This window comes from Varanus komodoensis, unplaced genomic scaffold (assembly GCF_004798865.1).
Source record: "Varanus komodoensis strain SLA01 unplaced genomic scaffold, ASM479886v1 scaffold4, whole genome shotgun sequence".
NCBI classification, from domain to species: domain Eukaryota; kingdom Metazoa; phylum Chordata; class Lepidosauria; order Squamata; family Varanidae; genus Varanus; species Varanus komodoensis.
The window spans coordinates 41,822,215-41,845,074 of record NW_025335941.1 but is presented as its reverse complement, the minus strand read 5'-3'; the positions used below and the strand labels follow the sequence as shown (position 1 = coordinate 41,845,074).

The 22,860-nt window shown below is 39.2% G+C and overlaps 1 protein-coding gene across 2 annotated transcripts; it reads right to left on the bottom strand.

The window, feature by feature from the left end:
• Positions 1-885: 885 nt before the first annotated feature.
• On the bottom strand, positions 886-20,950 carry LOC123029122 (beta-1,4-galactosyltransferase 3-like). Of its 2 annotated transcripts, XM_044441736.1 has the most exons (7): positions 20,865-20,950; positions 17,082-17,579; positions 11,165-11,400; positions 10,051-10,241; positions 7,350-7,469; positions 4,418-4,516; positions 886-1,781 (listed from the first exon to the last, which is right to left on the bottom strand). In XM_044441736.1, exons 2-7 carry the CDS (start codon positions 17,335-17,337, stop codon positions 1,610-1,612), a joined length of 1,074 nt encoding a protein of 357 aa, XP_044297671.1. In that variant the 5' UTR covers positions 17,338-17,579; positions 20,865-20,950; the 3' UTR covers positions 886-1,609. The 2 variants fall into 2 exon arrangements, with proteins under 2 accessions (XP_044297671.1, XP_044297672.1); XM_044441737.1 differs by lacking the exon at positions 4,418-4,516.
• Positions 20,951-22,860: the final 1,910 nt, after the last annotated feature.

The following is a 22,860-nucleotide window of genomic DNA, read 5'->3' as shown; positions in this document are numbered from 1 at the left end:
TTACGCTTGTGCAGAATAGTCTGGAGACACAGTAATGCCAAAAATCAGGTTAGGTAGATACTAGGTACTAGTGAATTTCAGGACTTGATAAACATATAGCCTATTTTGTAGGGAAGAGGAAGTTTCAGTGCTTCCTAGAAGGATTTGTTTGATAGTGAACAACCTGCAGTTTCCACCATTTTTAAAAAACTTAGATCAATTACATTTATCCAGGTTTTAATATGGTTGTTCAAAATTGTATATCAGGGTAGCCACCTGGATTAAAGTTAGCAAGCATATTATTTGGACCTCATACTACGCAAGTATATAACATAACTTTTATATTTTCTTACAAGGGACATGCAAATTAGTAGCTATACTTTTGATAAATGGTATAAAACTACATAATCTTATAATTACTTCAGTAGGCACTTCAAGTATTAACCAATGATTTCTACTTGGTGATGGCATGGTCTTCATAGTTCAAGTTATAATAAGGTGAAGGGATACAAGCTTCCTTCTGCTGAATCTTTTAAAGAGAATGTTGATGCTGTTTGGCTATTTTATTGAAGGCTGTCAGCAAAAACTACATCAGTTTACCATTCCTGGAGTAGGGCTTTAATATCACCCCACTTCTCTTGTATCTGCTCTGGGCATTGGATAATATCTTAGGGAACAAGAGTAGAGCTGCAGATCGAGGGAAACACACTGCCACTTACATAAGCCAGACACACGAAAAACAAATACGGCTCTCTTATCTACTTAGGCTTTTCATTGTGCCTTATATATCAAAAACCTCTGGGCCAACATAAAGGCCCAGAGGAGTGCACATCAGCCACTATTAACCACTATTATTTTAGAAAAGCAGACAGCAAGATGACATCTGAGCTCTTACAAGAAGCAAAATGCTATTCAACTATTTATTTGCATTCATTGAAAAATAAACATAAAAGTAATACTCTGAAATATAGTTAATACTTAATTGTAATCTTAAACCCTTAACACTGGTGCAGAAAAACAAAAATCTTAAATATCCACATTAGCTTTACATTCAGATTGCTGAGAAGCTACAGCAGTGGCAAATACCCATAACAGCATAAGTGGTTTATGACCCAAAATTTGCTCTTTAGTAATTGTGCTGGTCAGAAAAGAGAGCAGGATTCAGTAGATAGTGCACTTGGAAACACTTATATAGCAATTTCATGTAGGGAAGATTCTCCAGCGGAGCTGCTGACTTGCTTGAGGGAGATTTTATTTTCCCTCTCATTAAGAAAGTAAAATTATTAAGCCAGCCCTAAGTGTAGTCAACAACAGATGTAAAATCGTGGAATGCCCCATTTTAGTCTTCCATAGGTGGAATGTCCACACCTTTAGAGCTTTCCATGGCTGTAACCGGAACATCTGGCAGCTTATATGTCTTCTCCTATCAGCATGCCTCTCATTTATGCTACCTCTTGTACCCCAGCTGGCTGGAAGACTGCACCCTTAAGTGCCTTCTTTAACAGTAGATGTAACATTGCTGTTTTCATTGTTTTTTTCTTTACTAGTAATGTAGCTAACAGAAGGGAAAATGCATCTCCAAAGTCTTCCATGTGCACACTTTTGTGCTCTGATAACTCTGGTAAAAGGGTTATAAAATGTGGCTTTGTTTCTTCATACCCTGAGGAGGCAGCATGGGTGGGACTCCAATATCTACAGAAATGTTCATATAAAGAGGATGCTGCTGCTTTGATAAGAGTTTGAAGTCAAGAGAATTCATTCCATCATCTTTCCATGTTTTTCTAGTGTGCAATGAAGCAGACCTAAAATAAAGGAAAGCAAAATTGTGGACAAGCAAACCAGAGACAGCAGACATACAAAATGCAGATCAAACAGTAACTTGAGTTGTCAGTAGAAATGAAGAGGTTTTCCAGTGCTATAAAGTAAGACTAGCCACAGGTGAATGAAGGAAAATATTTCCAGGTGGTAGAAGCCTTACCTGCAAAAGCTTTCTGTCTACTAGCAAGTACATGAAAGATAGAAAGGTGGTCTTCAGGGAAAACAAATGATAAACTGAAAATGTTCACAAGCAGAAACTAGGGGCCAACCACAAGCAGATAATCTATTGCTACAGGATGGACTGTTAAGAATTATCTGGCCCAATCTAGATTGAAATTGGGAACAGAAGAGTTAGCCCTAACCCTAACCCTCTACCCTTTTCCATGGCCTTTATTCAGATTGGGTCTCTCTGCCTGCACTGTGCACTGAAGGAGTTCCCAATGAAGTAAATAACTTTTTCACTGGGGAAAAAACCTGTTTGGGGGCAGGGGAAACAATCTGGACTGAGACAACAATGACAAAGGTGTAAAGGATCCATCTCTCCACACTAGGCTCCAGAACCAAATTGGGTTCCTTTTACTTAGTGGCTCAGTTCGTGATTAGCAATTAGTCTACTTTGGTCCTTCATAGTTTTCAGTGTATGTTGAACATACTGGTTTCAATCCATCTTTATTGGGCAGTCACAGACAAAACTCATAGAAACATTTCAAAAATGATTAAGAAAGCTCAATAAATTACATGAGCATGACTTAAAAAAAACCGAAGCAAGAATCATTTTGCATGTTCTTTTCTCTGATTTAAAAAAACAACAACAACTTGGCCACTAATTCTGTGTTGAACTTGTTCGTGTTGGCTAGGAAGTATTTTAAATGCCTATGAAAAGCCCCATGCAGGAAGTCACTCATTACAGGGTTAAATAATCTCATGTGTTCATCCCTGTAAAAAGCACATATAAAAAGGATGTGCTCCCAAGTTTGAATGTCTATATTATTACAAAGGCATAGTCCATTTTCATATGGCACACCACAATGATGCCCATCTAAAACTGCAGATGGAAGGTGGTTTAATTTGGCTCTTGAAAAGACTTGCCAGCCTTTTGGAATGTCAAATTTTCCAAATACCTAGCACTTTGGAGGAATTCAAAATTTAGACCAAAATGCAGAGGTAAACAGGACCTGGAAGCATTTGTTATAGAATACTGAAAATCAAAATCCCTAATCTTCTGTTCTGGAATTGACTTGACTGCCTTAATCTCATGGGAATGAAGAAAATCCAGATAGGCCTAAGAAATGCAATTCAGTAAGAAAGGTTTTATATCAGAAACTAATGTAAACATCCTTCTGTAAAAGGTATAGATATCCTACAGAGGTGTCAGCATATTACATTTTAATCCAGTACCTGAAAGCATGTAGCCAAGCAGTGCATTCTAATGATGGTAACACCTGTCTGGAATGCTAAGGGTCACATCTTAGCATTCCAAGGATAGATCTTATGAATGTTGTGAGAACACTCTTAATATTTGGGTGAAATCCTACAATCCAAAATGGGATTCCATACAGGAATTGCGATGAGACCTTAAGACTTAAGTATCTGGATGGCAGCAGGTATAAACTGCACCACCCCCACCCCTGTGCAGAAAAGACAAGAAATGGCATTGATGGTATTGTGAACTGTCTGTACTGAAGACTGTCTATATGCAGCCCAGAAAAATTGAGATTTATTTATTTTTTATTTATAAAAATTTGCATGCCGTCCAATTACTTGCGTCTCTGGATGGCTTACAGCATAAATAGTGACAACCCACTCTGGCTGCAAGTTAATAAAATACAACAATAAAAGGGTCAATATTAAAACATATTAAAGTATTGATTAAATAAAAAGGTCTTAACCGGGCACCAAAAAACATATGACGGCACCAGGCAGACCTCTCTGGGGAGCGCATTCCATAGTTGGGGCACCACCGCAGAGAAGGCCCTCCTCTGGGTACTCTGTCTCCTAACATCTTTCAAAGAGGGTTCCCAGAGGAGGGCTTCTGTTGCCAATCTCAGGACGGGAGGGCAAATAGGGAAAAAGATGTTCCTTTAGGGATCCTGGTCCCAAACCTAATTAAGGGCTTTATAGCTAATAACCAGCACCTAATTGAGATGAACATAATGCCCCAGATACTTAGTGTTTGACTTGATTGAACACACTGGTTTGAAAACAGTACATAAACTCTTATATAGAGAAATAAAACATAAGAATGTAAATGCCTCCAAACACATACAGTACATCTTTCCCTCAATTCTAAACAGCTTGCACAGATGAGACAAGAATTTCTAGGTTAAATTATGCCATTGCTATGCACTGTTTTCAGCAACTCCAGCAGAACTGCAAGTCACATTTCACTTACATTTGGGCAATCAGGAGATGCCAATTAAGCAGAACTGCTGTTTGACCTTGTCAGTATTTAGTTTGATGTACATTGTTTAGAGGTACAAATGGCTACAAGTCTATGCAACCTCAAGACACTCTAGTAATGACATAGGAATTTGGTGCTGTTTTGAGTTTGAACTAGCCCTAACTATGGAGGAGAAAAATATATAGAAATTGACTATGCATGGAAGGGGGGGATAGTCACCTTTTACTGTATTCTGGAGTTCCAGAAGCTTGCCCGTTGTCCACCTTTTTATAACGTCCAAATACAGATCGCACTATTTTCATTCTGACTATTTGAATCCTTTTGAAATAAAGACACAGTGGGAAATGCTATTTCAGAGCAGGGCTTCTCAATAAGAAAACAGTCAAACCCATGATTAACTACAATGCAATTGAAATGGTTACGGCCATTAAAGTCTAAATCATTAGTGGGTTCACACACACCAAGCTACCATAGGATTGCTTGTTTGCTGACCAACCCATGGCACTACCAACAGATAATAAGGTTCATCATGGCTTGTTCTTCCCTTCATTCCTCTCCAGCTCTGGCATGTATTTCAGGACCCTTTCGGCTTGAACTCCTCATTGCCTTAATACCCATGTCAGCATTCTTTCTGCAAGTGGTCTCCTGGTGCTGTTAGTTAACAAGGGAAACTCCTTCACCTTTGTTGCATCAGCTCAACAAATTAAATGGTAACCTGTGCACCAGCTGTTCTGCTTTTTTTTTGGGGGGGGGGGAACCCTGTTATTTTATAAGTCCACTTGTCTGATATTTATCCAATCATTCCCACATTTCCCTCTTCCACTTCATTGCTAGCTAGCAAAAAGTATTTAAAAAGACAGTTGCTTCATAGTATTCTAAAACCCATTACCAAAGTAAGAACACCTGCTTACAAAGTGTCTTCAAATATTTTCAGCCCCTTCCTCCATTTCCTGTTTGTTGCCTCTCTTCACAGCTAAGCTGTCACATATTGATATAGGGTAAAAAGCAGTGAGCAAGATCGGGAAACATAGACAAATATATTTGCAAAGCAGTAATACAGAGGGAAAATTGCAGATATGTTACGTGTTAAGGTTATATTGGGCATATATTTTCTTTGTTGGCAGCCCTCCCACACTACTTTTATTTAAAGCATCTTTATACCAACAATACACAAGACAGTCATTGGCCTCAGATTTACAATGTAAAAAGGAATATGTGAGGCTGTTGCTGGATGAGAAGAATCAGAACTTTCTTTGTACCAATAGAGGTGTGTTTTTCAAAAGAGTATCTAAAATTACTTTTCTTAGAAGTTAAATCTGATCACACTTTTCCTTTAAAAGCACTCCATGCAACTTCCCTATATCAGAACACAATGTTTTAAAGGACTCCCATTATTTGAACAAAACATTCTATTTAAATTTTTATGGCATTTGAGAATAAAATTAGAATGTGGAGCTTTTGTATTCATTTTCCTAAAAGTTTGCCACAGTAATCATTAGTTGAACAGTCTTAGCATAAAAACTGTCCTTAAATTTGTCTGAACTACCATTTGGCTGGAAAATCCAGTAAGAAACCATGGTAAAATCTTGTGGGCCTGTACACAAGTCTCAAACTAACTATCTTTTCACCTGTCCTAAATCACATAAAGCTTTGGAAATTCCTCAGTTTGAAAAACAGCTTTTCACATAGCATGAGAAGCCTGAATTTAGCAAACACAAACACAGTAGGAGCAACTACATGGCATATTCTTGTTCTATAGGCTCCAAATAAGTGGCCTTAAAAGTACCTTCAGTCTCAGTTGATGAGATGCTGAGTTTCATCTGCTATCACTGAAATATGTAAATAGCTGCCCCAGGGTAGCTGCTTTAGGGTACAAGCAGTACCACATATCCTCTGTAAGAAGCCAGTAGTGGTTAAGAATGCAGGTCTGGAACTCAGGTAATCAGTTCTAGTCCCCACTCAGTCATGGAGCCAACTGGGTGGCTTTGGGTCAGTCACAGACTCTCAGCCCAACCTACCTCACAGGTTTGTTCTTGTGGCAATAAGACTGAGAACAGGAAGAAAATGATGTAAGTTCTTTAAAAAAGAAAAAGGTGGGATATACATGAAATAATAAATAAAGCAGTTTGCTTTAGTGTATGGACTTGATAAAATGAGAATTTTATGGTTTGGCTTTGAATCGGTCTCCAGCATATGTTTACATCATACAGAAAGACAATTTTTGCTTCTGAAGAATCAATGTGATTTCTGCAAAGGCAAGTCTTGTCCCTTACTAACCATGCAGAATTTTCTGAGACTGAATAAGCATGTGAGTAACAATGATCCAATAGATATTGCTTACATGAATTTTCAAAAAATTTAGTCCTTCACACTAAAATTAGATATGAACAATGAGGTGGGTACATTTGCTGATGTTGCCAAAATTATTCTTGATGGGAAAAAACAAAACAGTCTCTTTAACTTGCAGGAATGGGCATTAAAATGGCAGATGTGATTTGATGGAAAACAGGAGTAAAGTGATACACATTGAGATCAATTCCTAACTTTACGCATGCACTGTTTTGAGCTTTCAGTGAATTCAGTGAAACCGGGAATGCAGTTGTGGCAAATGGTTCAATGAAAATATTGGCCATATGTATCCAGGTTGGTGAAAGGAAAAATAATAAAACTGCCAACTATGCAATCACACTTGAAACATGACAAAGGTGAAGGAACATGACAAAATTATGCAGGTTGTTCTCCCTTTCTCATAATAGTAGAAGCCAGGATGATCTAATGAATGGCACAATGAGAAATTCCAAACAAACAAGTCCTCCTTCACACAGCACATAAGCTACAGAATTTACTTCCACAAGGTGTAGCAATAGCTGCCAATCTGGGCAGCCTTGAAAGGAGATTAGATAAACTCATGGAGGATACCTTCACTGGCTACTAGACATGATGACTAAATATTATTTCCTTCAGTATCTAAGGAAAGCAGGAGCAGGAAAAGATCCAACCCTTTCAATATCAAATAGAAGCCCTGTGGATGCCTAACTTTGTCTCCTAAATACAATGGACCAGTAGGTCTTGCTTCATTCTTTTACAGGCCAATGTATTTGTCCTAATTAACACCTTTATATTTGAGGAGCATTTGTCTCCTCAAAATCACCTTTCAGCGATGTCATCATTGCCATCACGGTCCCAGTAGGTGTTTGGAAACCCATTTATCTTCATGTAATGTTCTGGGGTCAAAGCAATTACACCGCCAAAGAAGAACCGATGTGGTAAACTGCAGGGAAAAATAAAATCAGGGCAGTTTTAAATGAGCTTGCATTGCACTGATAAAAGCAAAGAGGTACAAGGATTTCTCCATCCTACTGGTAGTTTGCAACTATTAAAACCATAAAATACAGCACAATAAACTTAATACAAAAGTTTGAAGTAAAAATCAAAGTGAAAACCAAACTAAAACTCCGTAATAGTACAAAAATTCATACTACCATTTGTTTTTAGCCTGCCACATAGCAATTAAAAATTGCTCATTCTGCATTTTCATATTCATGCACATTGAGTGCTTGCTGTTGTACCAAGGTGGAAAACATGAATATATTAATTACGGAAAAAGCAAGCAAGATTCTAATATGATCAAAGGCAGTGTTACTCTCTCTTGCATTCCAATGTTGAGTCTTGGAACTTGTAGCATTCCCAGACAGAAACACTCCACCTACCAAATGATTGACACCTGGGGAAAGGATGCATAGTTTAGATCAGAGATCCCCAAATGTTTTTGGGCTGCTGCTCCCTCTCCTCTCGGGTGACAACCCTAGCACCCCCATACCACTTTCTCTGTATTAGGTGTCTTGCTCTACTGCAAATTTAAAACAACCAATCACTGCCCCCCCCACCCTAGATCTTTCCACCACCCCCAGGGGGGCAGTACCTCCCACTTTGGGAATCACTGGTTTCGATGGTTCTGCTTAATTGCTCTGTAAATAGTTGCCCTGCTCCCACCTCCCAATGTTCTGCCCAATAAATGCAAAATTTCTGGAAAGACTGACTGCAGAGCAATAACAGTGGTAATAAAATTTATATTCATTTCACACAACAGAACTTCTTCTTTGTGGTCTCTGTGCATCACACATTTGGGCTCTGCACCTGTGTGGAGCCTGTTGTTGGGAAGATTTAATAACTGAGAGTGTTTTGGTGGGAACACTCCCCCCACCACCAGCATCTGTATACATGGGAGGGGCTCCCACCATTTCCCTCAGTTCTTCTTTAACTATCTTAGGTGCCTCGGGAAGTTCTTTCTCTCTCCTGTTCCTTATTTTCCTCAGAGCATTTCTTTCACTCTTTTTCTGAATAATTCTAAGTGTCTTTCTTGGTCCCTTTATTCCAAACCTTCACAAATTTTCTCTCTCCTGTTTTTAACCTCTCTTCCAACAAAACAAAACCAAAAACAGAAATCATCTTAGCCTACCTGATCTATCTCACTCCTTGACTATCCTTAACTATTTTCTTGCCTGTTTTCCTCTTCCCCAGCCCCGGTGGCACAGGCTCCCTTTTGTAAATGCGTTTGTTGCAATGCCGGGCTGCCCCTGACTGACAGGCATTATCTGCATCTTTTGTGCCTGGGAGAAGGGCACACCATTGATCAATGCCCACACTGCCAGACATTCTCTTAACAGGCATGAAAGCAAAGAGTTCGTCATCTCCATGCAAAGCTTTGGAATAAGGTCCTTTGTGCAATAGTTGCCCCAGCCTTGCCTAAAACTTCGTGCCCACTTCTGCCATGGACTCAAGGGGACCCACAGTCCATGTACCACTGGAGCCATTTGGTACCAAGGTCCACAGGGAATGCTCCCACTCCCTGCTCTCAGACTGGAGCAGGAATTCAGTCTCACCAGTACCACAATCTTACTGGAGCTTCTTCGACCTGTGGGGACAGTACCACCAAGGACCCACATACAACCCCTGGTATGGTATGGTGTACTGTCTTGGCATCTTCAGGGAGTGTGGACAAGTTGCCAAACTGCCAGTATTTCACCCACTCATGCCACCCTGGCCAGCTTCTTCAGTGTAAGAGTTCTATCACCCTGCAAAATCACCTTTACCTCCTTTGCCAGCCTGCATATCAAGTTCTCCTGCACTACATTTCCAACCCATCCTCACCAATGGATTATGAGTCCAATAAGGACACTTCTTCCTCTGTTCATCCCAGCTCTTCTCTGGATCCTGCCTCAGCACTGGCAGACCTGGCACCTTTGCTGAATGAATCTAGAGTATGGCCCAGTCCCTCAGAATCCAGATGCAGATGTGACTGGAAAAGATATCGAATCCAGTCTTTGATGCTGTTTGGACTGAGGAACTGACACTGGCTGCCATCCCTTACCTTCTGACTCCCCTCCAGACCACTCAGCAGACCTAGAAGGCCCATCATCAATAGATCCAACATTAAAACAATTAAAGGACATGTACTACATGCAGGAGAAATATGTGGACTTCCTCTTTTAACACCCTAATCCGAATTTTGTGATCACTGAATTGGCTCATGGAAGGTTGCATCGCCACAGGTAAGCAACTTGCCTATTTTGTTATTTGCACTGATTTATTATTCTCCACTCCCCAGCAACACTGATTCCTAAATATTAGATTTTTTCAAATCAGAAACCAATTAAAAAATGAAATGACATATAAAACTATATATCCATTCTTTACAACTACTTCCGAACTACTGATTTGGGAAGAGTGAAGCAAGCATCTATTTATAAACAATGATTATTTTTCCAGCAGCAAAAAGCCATGCTTTATTAGCAACGAGACTATCTACCCTCAAATCACTAAAGACTCTTAAAGTGAGCAGGTGATGTTACCTGGACTGCAAACTGTCAATGGCAGTGGCCATATGTTTGGGGTAATAGTCATCACAGATGTAGTAATTATAATCATTCTCTGGAATGAGATCTATATCATGCAGAAGTAGGCAGTCCCAATCTTCATCCTTCAAGGCTTCACGGACACCAATATTAAGGAGCTTTGCTCTGTTAAATGGCCCAGTTCCAGCCTGGAAAGAGAACACATAGCTTAGTCATGGAACACACCAATGAGGTCATCAGAGAGCAAGGTTTGCTCACATTTATATGGCATTTGTTCTTGGGGCACCGAAGCTACTGACATGATTGTCCAAATTCATATGTTGCCACAGAACAATCTGTTGCTAAGAAAACTAGACAGTTGACAGCCCAGCTTTCTGAGAGGAAACAAAGCTATCAGTTCAGCTAGGATGAACACTTTACATAAGCAGGCAGAATACTGGGAAAAGGTCTGGCAATGAGACAGAAGGTGGCTGAAGGGAAGATCCAGAATAGCTATGAAAGAACAGCCTGAAGATTAAAAGGTGGACGGCTCTACTTGAGGAAAGGAACAGAAAACAAGAATTCAGTCAAGGAAGCGCTAGTAATTAAATTCTGGACTGAGAATGCAAGCATCTGCAGAACTGATATTGCACCAAAAATATAACAGTTTTCTACTCAAGACTTTAACCTGGGAAGCTTGATGCCCCATAGTGATAAGTATAATGATCAGATTAGTTGAATGACATATAAGCCTGCATTTCAATTAGTCACACAAACACACCTGCAAAGAAAATACAAAAGCAAATAACATTCAGTTCAGAGATCCATATCTTTGGTACTTGGCTTCTGATTACTTAAACGCACATCAACAGATGACATGGATGGGGCACTACTTTCACAGAAGAGTCTGTGGTAATAGACTAGACTAGGCTATACTCACAACTTTCCCACCTAGGTTAAAAACAGTATGATCTGAGAAGCTGCATTATCATTGACATTTCATCTCTTTCTAAAGAAAAGCAGCGTTTATTTCTAAGATATTTGAGGTAGTCAGAATTATAAAGGCATGTTTTCTTCAAAACCATGTGACCTTTCACCTATAGATTTGGAACATGCCTTTACTTTGGCTTACCTGATGAATCAAGTAGATACAGTAGTTAAGCTGCTGACGCTGGAGGAATGGATGAATATAATAGAGGAAGTGGTGCAATTGTTTCTCACAATTCCTGTATGGCACAATGACAGCAATTTTGTAACGGGCCAGGCAGTGGGGAGGGCTATAGCAGCCACCTGACTGGACATATGGATTTTTGCTGATAATTGTTCTTTCACTGGGTACTGTGTCAAAGGTGATGGTTAAAGGTCCAACTGTATAAGAAGATGGATTAATAAGTGAGAGAGAGAGAAGATCATTATGAAATCCTAGTCAACAGATAACCGTTCTAAACCAAGCATTTACATTCAATGGAATAAGCTCTTCCACAAAATACATTCATTTAGAAATACTATTTTTCTTCTACAGCAGAATTGGGAAACACTGGCTGCATTTCCACAACTGGTTTAGCATTATAAAAACACCCTCTCCCCACCCACCATGGGACTCTGGAAGCTCTTGCTTAATTATTACTAATTAAAGCAAGTTAGCTGCATACACTATGATTTGAAGTTTGTGTTTATCAATCATTCAAAGTGCAGTTTGTCTGGGCTTGAATGCCACTACAAACTGCAGTTAACCTAAAATGGAATCAAAAGCTTCTCGATATCTCTACACAGGCACATCAGAGAAAGGCAGCAAAGAAATGTGCAGTCCAGAGATATGCACAAGATCATTTCTGTAATGCTAAACTAGGGTTTAGTGTTACATCTGAATGAGACCAGTATATCAAAATGCAAATTCCACATTTTGTCACTAACAAACATTTTGTTCCATAATTTTTATCATGTTTATGAGTCTTGTGTTCCAGCAGATTTGCTTCTTCATGTATACTCAGATTCTTTTGAGAATTAGACTTCAATGCTTGTTGGAATAATTATCAAGATTACTTTCCATAATCTAAACATAGAAGCATAACTATGGAAGTGAATATAAATGGCACTTTCAGCAGTGGGGCCCAGGGGGTTACACATCTATATGTCTGCCCTGGCTACAGTACACTCTCAGATATATTTTGTCTATGTAGAAACTAGCACACACTCTCACACAGAGGGTTTCTTGTCATCACAAAAGATAATGAAAATAATATGCAAAGACTTTGTTTACAGGATTTTTCAAAGTCAAGTATATGATTCTGTGAAAGTACAAAAACCCTGCAAAATTTCAAAAATTGAAATTTTAAAAATTGTCCACAGCAACATGATTTATCTTAACTTCAGAGAAAGCAAAGGCACAAATATAATGGCAAAGGCACAAATATAATGGCAAAGCACAGCTGGTTGCAGTCAAGGGATGCAGAAGCTTTCATGGATTGACTAGATTCGGGCTAGTCAAGGAAAATTTGTTCAAGCTCAATAAAGAAAAAAACCCAAGTCGATTGACCAGCAAATTGCAAATATTTGATCAAGTAGTTGACCTATATTCCAGCTGTAGAATAGAATCAACAATGCAATTCAACACCTTTACAGTTTGTTTATAGAAGTACCACTTTCAGCACTCAAAACAGAAAAACTGCATTCTTTCAACACAGTTATAAGATTTAACTTTGATTTAAATTCCGACTGCTCAACTGTGTGACATATCCTGTTTGGAGCTTCAGATTTCAAAGCTGTGTTAGAAAAACTGGAAAGGGCTCATAAGTTCTGAAGATGTTAAACAACGTGGGTGGGGAGGGGACAGACTTCATGCTTCATGCACTGTGTTTTTACTAGAACCTAGAGATCCATCAATCAGATACAGGAATGAAAGATGTATATTTGCTATCAAGAGTCTGAGTTCTGCAATTCATTTTAAGTACTAGAACTGAATCAAGTTCGCAGTCATCCATCTATCTAATTATCCATTACTAGTTCTCCACCACCTTCTTAATTTCAGCAAGAGCATTTTTGTGAACAAGGAGGAAAATAATTTTCTTTTCTCTCCTGTGTAACAAATGGAAGTCGAATATTTGCCAATGTACTTCAGGGATGAGTGGAGAAAAACTAGAATTACAGTTAGATGGGAACACTGTTAATAATCAAAAACTTCTAGACATATTTCTGTATCTGTCGGGGTTAAGATATGATGAACCTTCACCTGAAAGAGAAGAGACAGTTGAATATGAAGAACCAACTAGGAGGGATCCATTCTGCTCTGAAAACCCCAGAGATTCCAGGAGGAGGAGGAACCTTGAAAATTATAGCTCTCTGTGATAGTTGTGGACCAGGTGAGCACAGAAAATGTCAGCATTAACTAAACAAACTGAATCATCAGTAAAAATCATGAGTAGAATCATCTAAAAAAAAGCTGACAACCTCCTACAGATCTTAACTTTCAAGAGTATGAAAATGAAGTTATTCCTATCCACAACTAATGAGGACCCTAGACATTTAATGCATATAAAAACAAAGGACATAATCCCTCCCACAGCCTGACTTAAACCATGTCGATTGAGTCAAATATTACTTTTTCTAGAGTGTGATTGAAAGACTGAAAGTGTCACTCTGGTGGATTGCAAACATACTACCTTTCTCTCAAGAGTCTGACAGCAGGAAGCTATATTCCAGCTGGCTAACAATGCATTTGCCAATACTGCGATCACTGAACAGAATGAATTGCAGAAGTTTTATGGAACTAATACTATGTTGCTGAGATAGCCTGAACAATTCCCTCTCTTTTCTTCCCACACCACTTTGTCATATTCACTGTTTGTACATAACATAAATTAGCCTCCCCTGCACATCTCCCCCCCACACCCGCCATACAACTGTGAGGATCCTGGCAGGCTCCATTTCCCTTTTTTGATTATCTGCTGTTTAGCGTATGGTGTATGAAACCTCAACAGTGACTATGGTTAGTGAAAACAAAAAGCTTCAAATTATACTTTGAAGTTGACTTGTTTACAATGAGCATAGTGACAATTAGCCACATTTGTCTGGTTTTGGACATCATGGCAACTTGCAGTTAATCTAAAATGGAAGAAGTCCTTCCTTGTTGCAATGCTAAAGGAAGAGGGGAAAGTAACGAGTCCAGGGAAAGCCTAGTCACATTCCCAGAAGAATGAACCATGGCCTAGCATTACATACAAACATGTTCACTGGAAACTTTTAGTATTAAGGAGTTTTTCTGCGGGGTTTTTTTTTGGGGGGGGGGGGGGGGAGGAAGGGGGTCTGCAAGCTGCTACCTTTTATATTTTATGACTACTACAAGAAAGAACACATAGATTTTAAATAAAAAACAAATATGTGGAGAACCACAGCACAGGTATCCACCCAAGAAGATGGGGTTGCACTCGCCCTAAAGGACCATATGTATGGTCTAGAAGTCTGTTTAGACTCTACATTAGAAAAGCCATTCTGGATCAAACCAATGATCCAAACAATCCAGCATTATATTTACATGGTAGCAAACCAACTGCCCACAGGGTCCTTCAAGCAGGAAAGATGCAAGTTTTCTGCCTGTCCAAGCGCCTCAACAACTGGACTACACAGAAATGCAACCTCTGATAATGGAGGTAGCACAGAGCCAACAAGGCCATTCAGTAGTAGCCTTCTTCATGAATTTGTCCAATCTGCTTTTAAAGACATCTGAACTGATGGCCATCACTACTTCCTGTGGCAGTGAATTCCATAGTTTAAGAATGCACTGTGTGAAGAAATACTTCCTTTTATCTGTTCTGAATCTCCCACCAATCAGTTGCATCAAATGATTCTAGGTTCTACTATTATGGGGAAAGGAGAAAAATGTCTCTCTCTCCACAGCATACATAATTTTATACACCTTTATTATGTCTCGTCTTACTCCCCTTTTTCTAAGTAAACAGCCCAGCTGCTGTAACTGTTTCTTATGGGGCATTGCTGTTCCTTGATCATTTTAGCTGAATTTCCTTGCACCTTTTCCAATGTCAATGCTGTTTTTCAGGTGTGGTGGCCAGAACTGTATACAATATTCTACTTTGCTACACAAAGGGATACAAGAAATAAATATGCAACTCAAAGCACAAAAATAAAGTCTACCATCCAAACAAACATTGAGTTTCTTAAACTTAAAAAAGCACCAAGTTGAAAGGATAATCACGAGCACTTGTCAGACAAATATAGGATAAGACTCAAAGGCATTATGCATAAAAACTTGTGTTGTCAAATGTTTGCCCGATCATTTTAGTATAACAGCAAAGCAACAACATGCCAAAGATGTATTATTTGCTTTTGCCAAGATATATCTGGGTTTTCTCAGAAGATCTGAGAAACAGATTAACAGCAAAAATGCAGTTAAGAGTTAGAATCCAACAAGCTCTAGTCTAGGGCATATAGTCTGGCTATCAGCTGTGCTAAAAGGAACACTTACTACAGTTGTCATGCAGGACCAGTATGGAACACTTGAATACAATAAACTAACATATTCAACTAGGCGTTACCTGCTTCTGCATCTGTGTCTTGTGGGGACAAAACTGCAACTGCTCTTCAAGTCAACTGCCTGACTTGAGTCATTGATTTGGTCAAAACTCCAAGTTCAGATGTAGATCAAAATAGCAGTTTGCCATCATTTAGCTTGACAGAAGCTGTACTTTAATTTGCACAAGCGCCTCAATTTAACACTGCTAGAATATGGGGAAAATCTCAGAAATATAATTTGGTATACAACAAAATGATCCCAATAGATATAAGCAGACCATTCTATAAGAAAAATTACTGCCTAATCCACCCTCTAAAGCCCCCACTAAACAGGTCACACTGACTATCCCTACAGCACTTCAAGTAGGGATATATAAACATTTCATTTCATGTTGCAAAATGCCTTGTTTACAGTTCGGGATATAAACAGCAGTCCATTTTAACTGAAAATGCCCAGTCTCAACCTCATAACTTTCTCAAAATGTCCAGTCTATGCAATTTGTGCAATGTGTGTAAATAACTTAACCATTCAATAGCACACTATTTTGCAGAATGTTCTTATTCATGCAAAATAAGCTCCAATCACAAACATGAGTGCAAATTGAAGAAAAATGAATGGGAAGAATCTTGTCAAGCATGATCACTGCTCATTCTTCCACCCCTAATTTCAAGCATTCCAGAATCCATTTTGCTTAACATCTTACCATCTCCTAGTAGGAAACAAAAAAGTATCTACTATACAATTATTATTTACAGTGATGGGGATGTTCTAGAATATTTTGAAATGTAAAATTCCCTATGCTGATTTGTGTAAGGTCATTTGCATCTGAAAATTTTCAGCTTCTACCAATTTCTACCAAACCAAAATTTCAGTTTCTAATTCAGCATGGTTACTAAATGCAAGTCAAATAAACAACAAAGCTAACATATGGGTTCTAGTCCCTGGTCAACCATGGACCTCAGCCAGGCACAGATTCTCAGCCCAACCTACCTCACAGGTAGGGAAGAGGAGGAGAATTATGTAAGCTACCAAGTTCCTTGGAAGGAAAAAAGGCAGGGTATAAATATAATTTATACAAATAATTAATACTTCTAAGAATTGTCCACTCAAGAGCAAAACAATACTTGATACAAGAATGTGTTGTCTCTTGACTCAAAGCACAAAACCAGAAGTATACACGTTATTTAATGGATAGGATATTTTGCAACCCCAACACCGGAAAACACTAAAACCAGGGTGTTAAGGGGAGGAAGGAACTCACTGTGTGTCACAATCTCTATCAATTTTATTGAAGTACAAGATTAAAAGATTGGAATTAACACAATGGAAAATGCTTTCCCACATCTGGTCACAACTGGGGGCCTATCCCAGGATAACAATTACCTGAAATTTGCATACTAAAGTTAGCTTCACAGTTGACTTAATCAAATCATCAGGCTTCACTAACCCAAATCAACCTATGACAATGGCATTGGGAAACCATAAGGATCCATATTGTGCACTGCTTTCATTTTATACATACCGTGTATTGGTGACTGTGGCGTGCAGTATCGTATAGTCATCTTATCAGGAGCATGAGTGTACAAACTGAGATTTGTATAGACGTCCTCTCTTACTGAATAGTCCAATTGCTTCGGTTGATCAAAGTAATGCTTAAATTCAACTGAAGTCCTGCCTCGGTACAGTATCAAGATGAATATTGCTTGAGCGATTATCAAGAACATCAGAAAGCAAGGATTTTCAACTCGAGTAAGGGACATTGTCTTCCCAATGGCCATGCACAACAGTTAGCTCTGCTAATTATTTAATTCTCCAGAACACACCAACATTTTAATTTAATGGGTACAATTGTGAAAACAGCAGTAAATGTTCTTGTTGGGCAGCTGAGTAAGGAAGCTAGCATCTCTGGAAAGTACTCTATGTTCTGAGCATATCATGAAATGCTCATACTATTCAAGAGCAAATATTTTAGATTTTAACGATCTTCTGTGCACCTTTAGCCATCCTTTCATTTGTTTATCTGTAATGAATATGAAAAAAACAATAAACATGTGCTAATACAACACTTCATAATGTTTGACTCTTCAAATTGGATGTAACCACATTTAGACTATGACTAGGAATAGTAGTTTAAACCCAGCAATGGTTGCAGCCTCTTTTGTATTAGGTGGTCCCAGGTTAGGGACTTGGCATGTCCAGTAAATAAAGCTTAAGTAATAGAGTGGTGAAATAAAGTTTGCTAAGGCCTTGGAGAGCTGCTCTTAGTCAAGACTATAAACACTGTGCAGCATGGACAAAAGGAAAAAGATTCATCTATATCCTAGGAGAGAATGCTGTGAGTCTGTTTATTTCTTTAGTTTATATAAAAGCACGAACTATGAAGCTGCTTATTGCTCAGTATGGAGACAACCAGGTGCTATCTTTAGCTGCCACCACTGATTAATACAAGCCATTTCCCCTCCCTCCATTGGAGAAGGCAGAACAATTTCAAACTGCTAATAATTTAAGGCATCTCTGGCAAGCCCTGGTAAAGATCACGATACTCCAGGTGAAATTATGGGTTTTCAGTCAATAAAGTTTCTTTCCATTACTAACACTCTTATTTTAAGAGCCAGACTAACGTGAGTAGAATTATTATATACAAGTGGGGGCTGCAAGAAAAATTATGCTCTATATGAGCCTCACTTTATCCTCATCTCCTGTCCTCATTTGTTCCCCTGTCCTACCGGTGTCCTTTGTTTTCTGCTTTCTCCCTGCCTTCTCTATAAGCCAATACAATCATTTCTCCTTTGCTGTCTGAATCTGGCTCATAGTTTGAGCTGGAAGTTTTACTAAGTGGGCTTGTACTTTTAGAATCAGAAGTACTTTTGTACTTTTTCTACCCCTTATCCAACATGTCCACACACATCTAGTTTAGCTAATTTCTGTTATCATCCGCCCAGAATAATTTTCCTCAAAAAGTTTTCTACTGAGTTTCTTATAAGTATCTGACACCACCCCTCTTTTATCTGGTTGATGCACTGGCTACATAATGATTGGCATCCAGCTAAATTTCAGTATCATTATAAGTATTATTATTTGCTTAGTAACTGCGTCTTTTGCAGTGGTATAAATTGTGATGAAGTTATAGAAAAGTGATAGCTTGATGTTTTGCACTTCTTGAATACAACCCCAACAGTATCAAGTTTGCATTTATTTACAGCTGTCTAGTTATCCTTCGCCATGTATCTGAAAACAGATGTTATTTATTCATTTGATTTCTATACCTATCTATATTTCTATTTGATATAAAAAGTTTAGTGTAGTTCTGACCTTGTATTAGCTAAGAACCCAATATCTCCCATGTATTTTATAGGTCAGAGATGTTAAAATGACTAATTGCAATGACTTTTGACTAGCATTCTAAATTCCAAGCATAGCACCCTTGAAACATCAGGATGATTTTTTAGCTGGACTTATAGTTTAGCATTTGTTTCATTTCTTATAGCCCCTAATAACTAAAGCATGATGGACCATTTACAAAGATTACAAAGGCATATCATCATTTCTTACTTACGCCCCAGAAATTGTACAATATTAGTCATGCATCCTGGAAATGAGGAAAATATAAACAGATGGATGGAAAGGCTCTAAGTATATGCTCAACGTCTTTTACTGAAAGATGCTGAAAGCTAGCAGGACTGCTGGGAAAGCCTCAAAGAAGAGCCTGACAGCTCTGCCATCTTATTTCTTCATAGTCAAACACTTATGCACAGGTGATAGGAGCAAGAAGTGGCTGTATTCTGGAAAGGGATGGCCAAACTAATAGAAAATATAAAAGAGGACCACAAGGAAAAAGGGACTGGTTATCTTCATCCACAAAAATCCCATCTTCAGCAGTTAGCTCCAGTAGTAACTCCCAGAAAATGGGGCTTAGGTTCCATTAAGGCTTAATAATCCAGCCTTAAAGTGGTACCTCTTGAGAAAAAGCCTAAGCATCCTCCTGCCTCCTGAACTGTGCTATAGAAAGGAAAAACACAGGGATAATAAAATAGCAGATAAAGTGCTTTGTGTTCACAAAAACTTATACCCAAGTTAAATTTGTTAGTCCTCAAGAAGCCACAAGATTCTCTGTTAGGAATAGCATTGTACTCCGTCTGTTGTTTGGATAAGGAATGTATTCATGTATACTGGAAGCCATTTTTTTTTAAACCACCTTTTGGTGCAAAGGTGAGAGCTTTCCATAAAAGACAATGGAGAAACCCAGGATTTTAGTATAGGTGTGAAAGTTTACCCAAATGACCTCCTTGAAGTGATAAAAAGTGTTATATTTAACTCATGTGTAATAATTAAGGTTTTAAAAATATGGTCTTCAAAGATATTTAAATATGTCCTGTCAAGTCCAAAATTCTCATACATAATCCCCATATAGAATGGAGGAAGAAGCAACAGTGGGGAGACACAGGACAGACATAGCCTTGCAATGTTATCCTGTTATTTTGCTAAAACTGCAATGGTGTAATTCTGAGAGTAAATAGTATCGAACAACTTTACAACACAAACATTACAATCCAATGCCTATGCATTTCGTTTTCCTTTACTCTTCAGAGAAATCAAGCAAATGAGAAGTTGGGGGAGGATTTTGCTGAATTTAGCAGAGCCAGCACATCGGGACAGTGATTTGCAGGCTGCAAATATACACAAACATCCCCCGCAAAGTCCTTAAACTGCAACAAAAATCAATCTTATTTTACATCTACTCCCCTGCCTATCCTACCCCAGCCAAAACCCATCTTTCAACCGCATTGTGCAACATTATCGCATGCAGAGGGGTTCTGCCTGTAATGATGTACTTTAATTGTATTTGAATGTATATCTTACATAATTACATTTTCTTGTAAACCACTTAGAGATTTTAAAATGTGGCATACGTATCTAATACCTAAAAATAAAATGTGTGGTTTCGTTTTTTCAATAAAAAATTTACACATGTTAAGATCAGGGGTAAAAGGACTTGCTACGTTTTAGTGGGGAGAGGAAGACGCTGGTATTCACTGCTCTGTCCCCTTACTTAAGTGTGCAAGCCGACTTTAGCCCGACTTTGTGAGGCTACGAATTAAGCCTGCAGCGTAAGCCCAAGTTCGGGCTTCCTTTCCTGGGACTGGCCGGCCAGCAGGCCCGCCTGCTCGGGTTTGAGACCGCCGCATTCCGGTCAAGCGAGGGGCCCGCGTGGAGCCCAGCTTCCCCACTCCGCCTCTCAAGAGACGCAGCCGCCCGCCCGCCAGCCCCACTAGCCGTCCCCGAGGATATAAACGGAGCCGCTCACCAGCCACCCGCCTGCCCGCTTGAGGGGCGCCCGCGCTCAGCACTTCCGCCACAGGGCTGCCGCGAAGCCGCGCCCCTTCACTTAACTCCGCGGGGTTCTGCACAGCAGGGATGTCTAGGACTACAGTCTCCAGGATGCAATGCGGCGCTCAGGCCGCTCTTGCGAGCTTAGACTAGGAGTTAGAGTTATTGTTCTGTCTCTCACCCACCCTAGATAGCCTATTTGCGGAGTGTACGACTTGCATTTCTTTTGTCATCCGCAGCGGGTCTACGTTCCTGATAAGATAGAGCAAACCAGACAAACCGTTTGCCAACACTGATTAGGAAAGAAAAACTCTGAGCATGTGCAGTTTTGTCATTTAAGCTCACTAAAATGAGTACACTGTTACAAAGACAGGAATAAAATGGGGTCTACTGCTGCTGGCGAAGACATTTACTTGGAGATAAACTCCCATATTCATGTACAAAAGTACATATTCATATACACAAGTAAACATAATAGATCATCTGCAATAGTGCACATGCCCAATCAACTACCCCCAAACTTTAAAACGTTTACCAGTCAGAATAAAGGAGTCTAGTTTTCCGATGCCCCCATCACTAGCTGCCTTATGAATTGTATTTTGGGGTCCCCAAGGTCCAGCCCGAGCTGCACCAGTATCTAGCATGCAGACAGATATGTGTCAAATTGCAGTTAACATGTGGAAGTAAATTGCACTGAACATGGCGATTCTTACTCACAGATGCATGTGGAGGATCAAGATGCATACCTATTTACCCTTGTTTGGGAGGAAGCCCCACTGAAATCAATACTTGCTTCAAGAAAAAACATGGATAGGACTGGTTTGCAAACAGTTCTGAAATTTTGCAAGGTACAGCCCCCTAACCATGTCAAGCATTTCTTCTTCTTCTTCTTCTTCTTCTTCTTCTTCTTCTTCTTCTTCTTCTTCCTCTTCCTCTTCCTCTTCCTCTTCCTCTTCTTCTTAACTAAGGTAAGTGTTATTACCTTACATTTATACTCACCTTTCCGCCTCTTGCAAGAAACCCAAGGTGGCATTTGTGGTTCTCCTCTTCTGCATTTTATCCAGTGAGGCTAAGACACCCTGACTGGCCCAAAGTCACCCAGTGAGCTTCATGGCTGAGTGGGGACTCGAACCCCAATTTTTCAAGTCCCACCCAGTTCAGCATTCTGTCCCATACATTGCACTGATATATTTATTTATTGTTATTATATTTGTATGCTGTCAAGTGGTCTGAAAGGGCTACCCCTGATTGCTGCCTCAGTCAGCTCCACCTCTGCTAATCAGACTCCAATGCATACATTACCTGTTATGCTACAAAAGCTAGATTTTAATGTTTAAAATGTAAACCAAAGTAACTTGTGTAATTTTAAAAAATCATATAACATCCATATGTATCCCCATAACATTATTCATTAAACAAGGGGGATTTCTAGGTAGTGATAATTTAAATGGGAGTCTAGAGAAGAGAGAGTTCTCAAGATGCCCTTCTAGTATGAATGACCTAGCTTCAGAGCACTTCACCAAACATTGAAGCAAACTGGAACATTTGTTGGAAGCAATAACTTTCTTTATAGGTCCCTAAGACCTATCAACCAATAAGAGCCAGCCTACTCTGGCTTCTTCACAGCCCATGTGTATACAATATTGGATAATGAATTATTTTTTCATTGAATCAACATACCAAAATAGTCCAGTTATTCTAGTGGGTATTACTCAAAATTGCTGAATCCTTCCATGGTTGCCTGTGGTCTTTTATTCATGGGATGCCCTTTTATTTCAGCACATCAAGTCTTTGTTGAGTATCATGAATTTCTGTTAAAGAAAAGACATTTCTCCCCATTGTGATGCCAGTATAGAAACAGTACTGGCTAGTGGAAAGTTGCCTTAGAACTGGGAAAGCAGAGTTCAAGACCCACCTCTGTTGAGTCTGTTTTTTAGTTTTGTTTCTTTTTTACAGACTTGGGAAAATCATTA

Coding starts and splice junctions, on each gene's coding strand:
- LOC123029122 (XM_044441736.1), bottom strand. CDS start 17,337: ATGGCCATTGGGAAGACAATGTCCCTTACTCGAGTTGAAAATCCTTGC. Junction 10,242..11,164: donor GTATCTACTTGATTCATCAG/GTAAGCCAAAGT, acceptor TTCTCTTTCCAG/GCTGGAACTGGGCCATTTAA. Junction 1,782..4,417: donor ACTCCAGAATACAGTAAAAG/GTGACTATCCCC, acceptor CCTTTATTTTAG/GTCTGCTTCATTGCACACTA.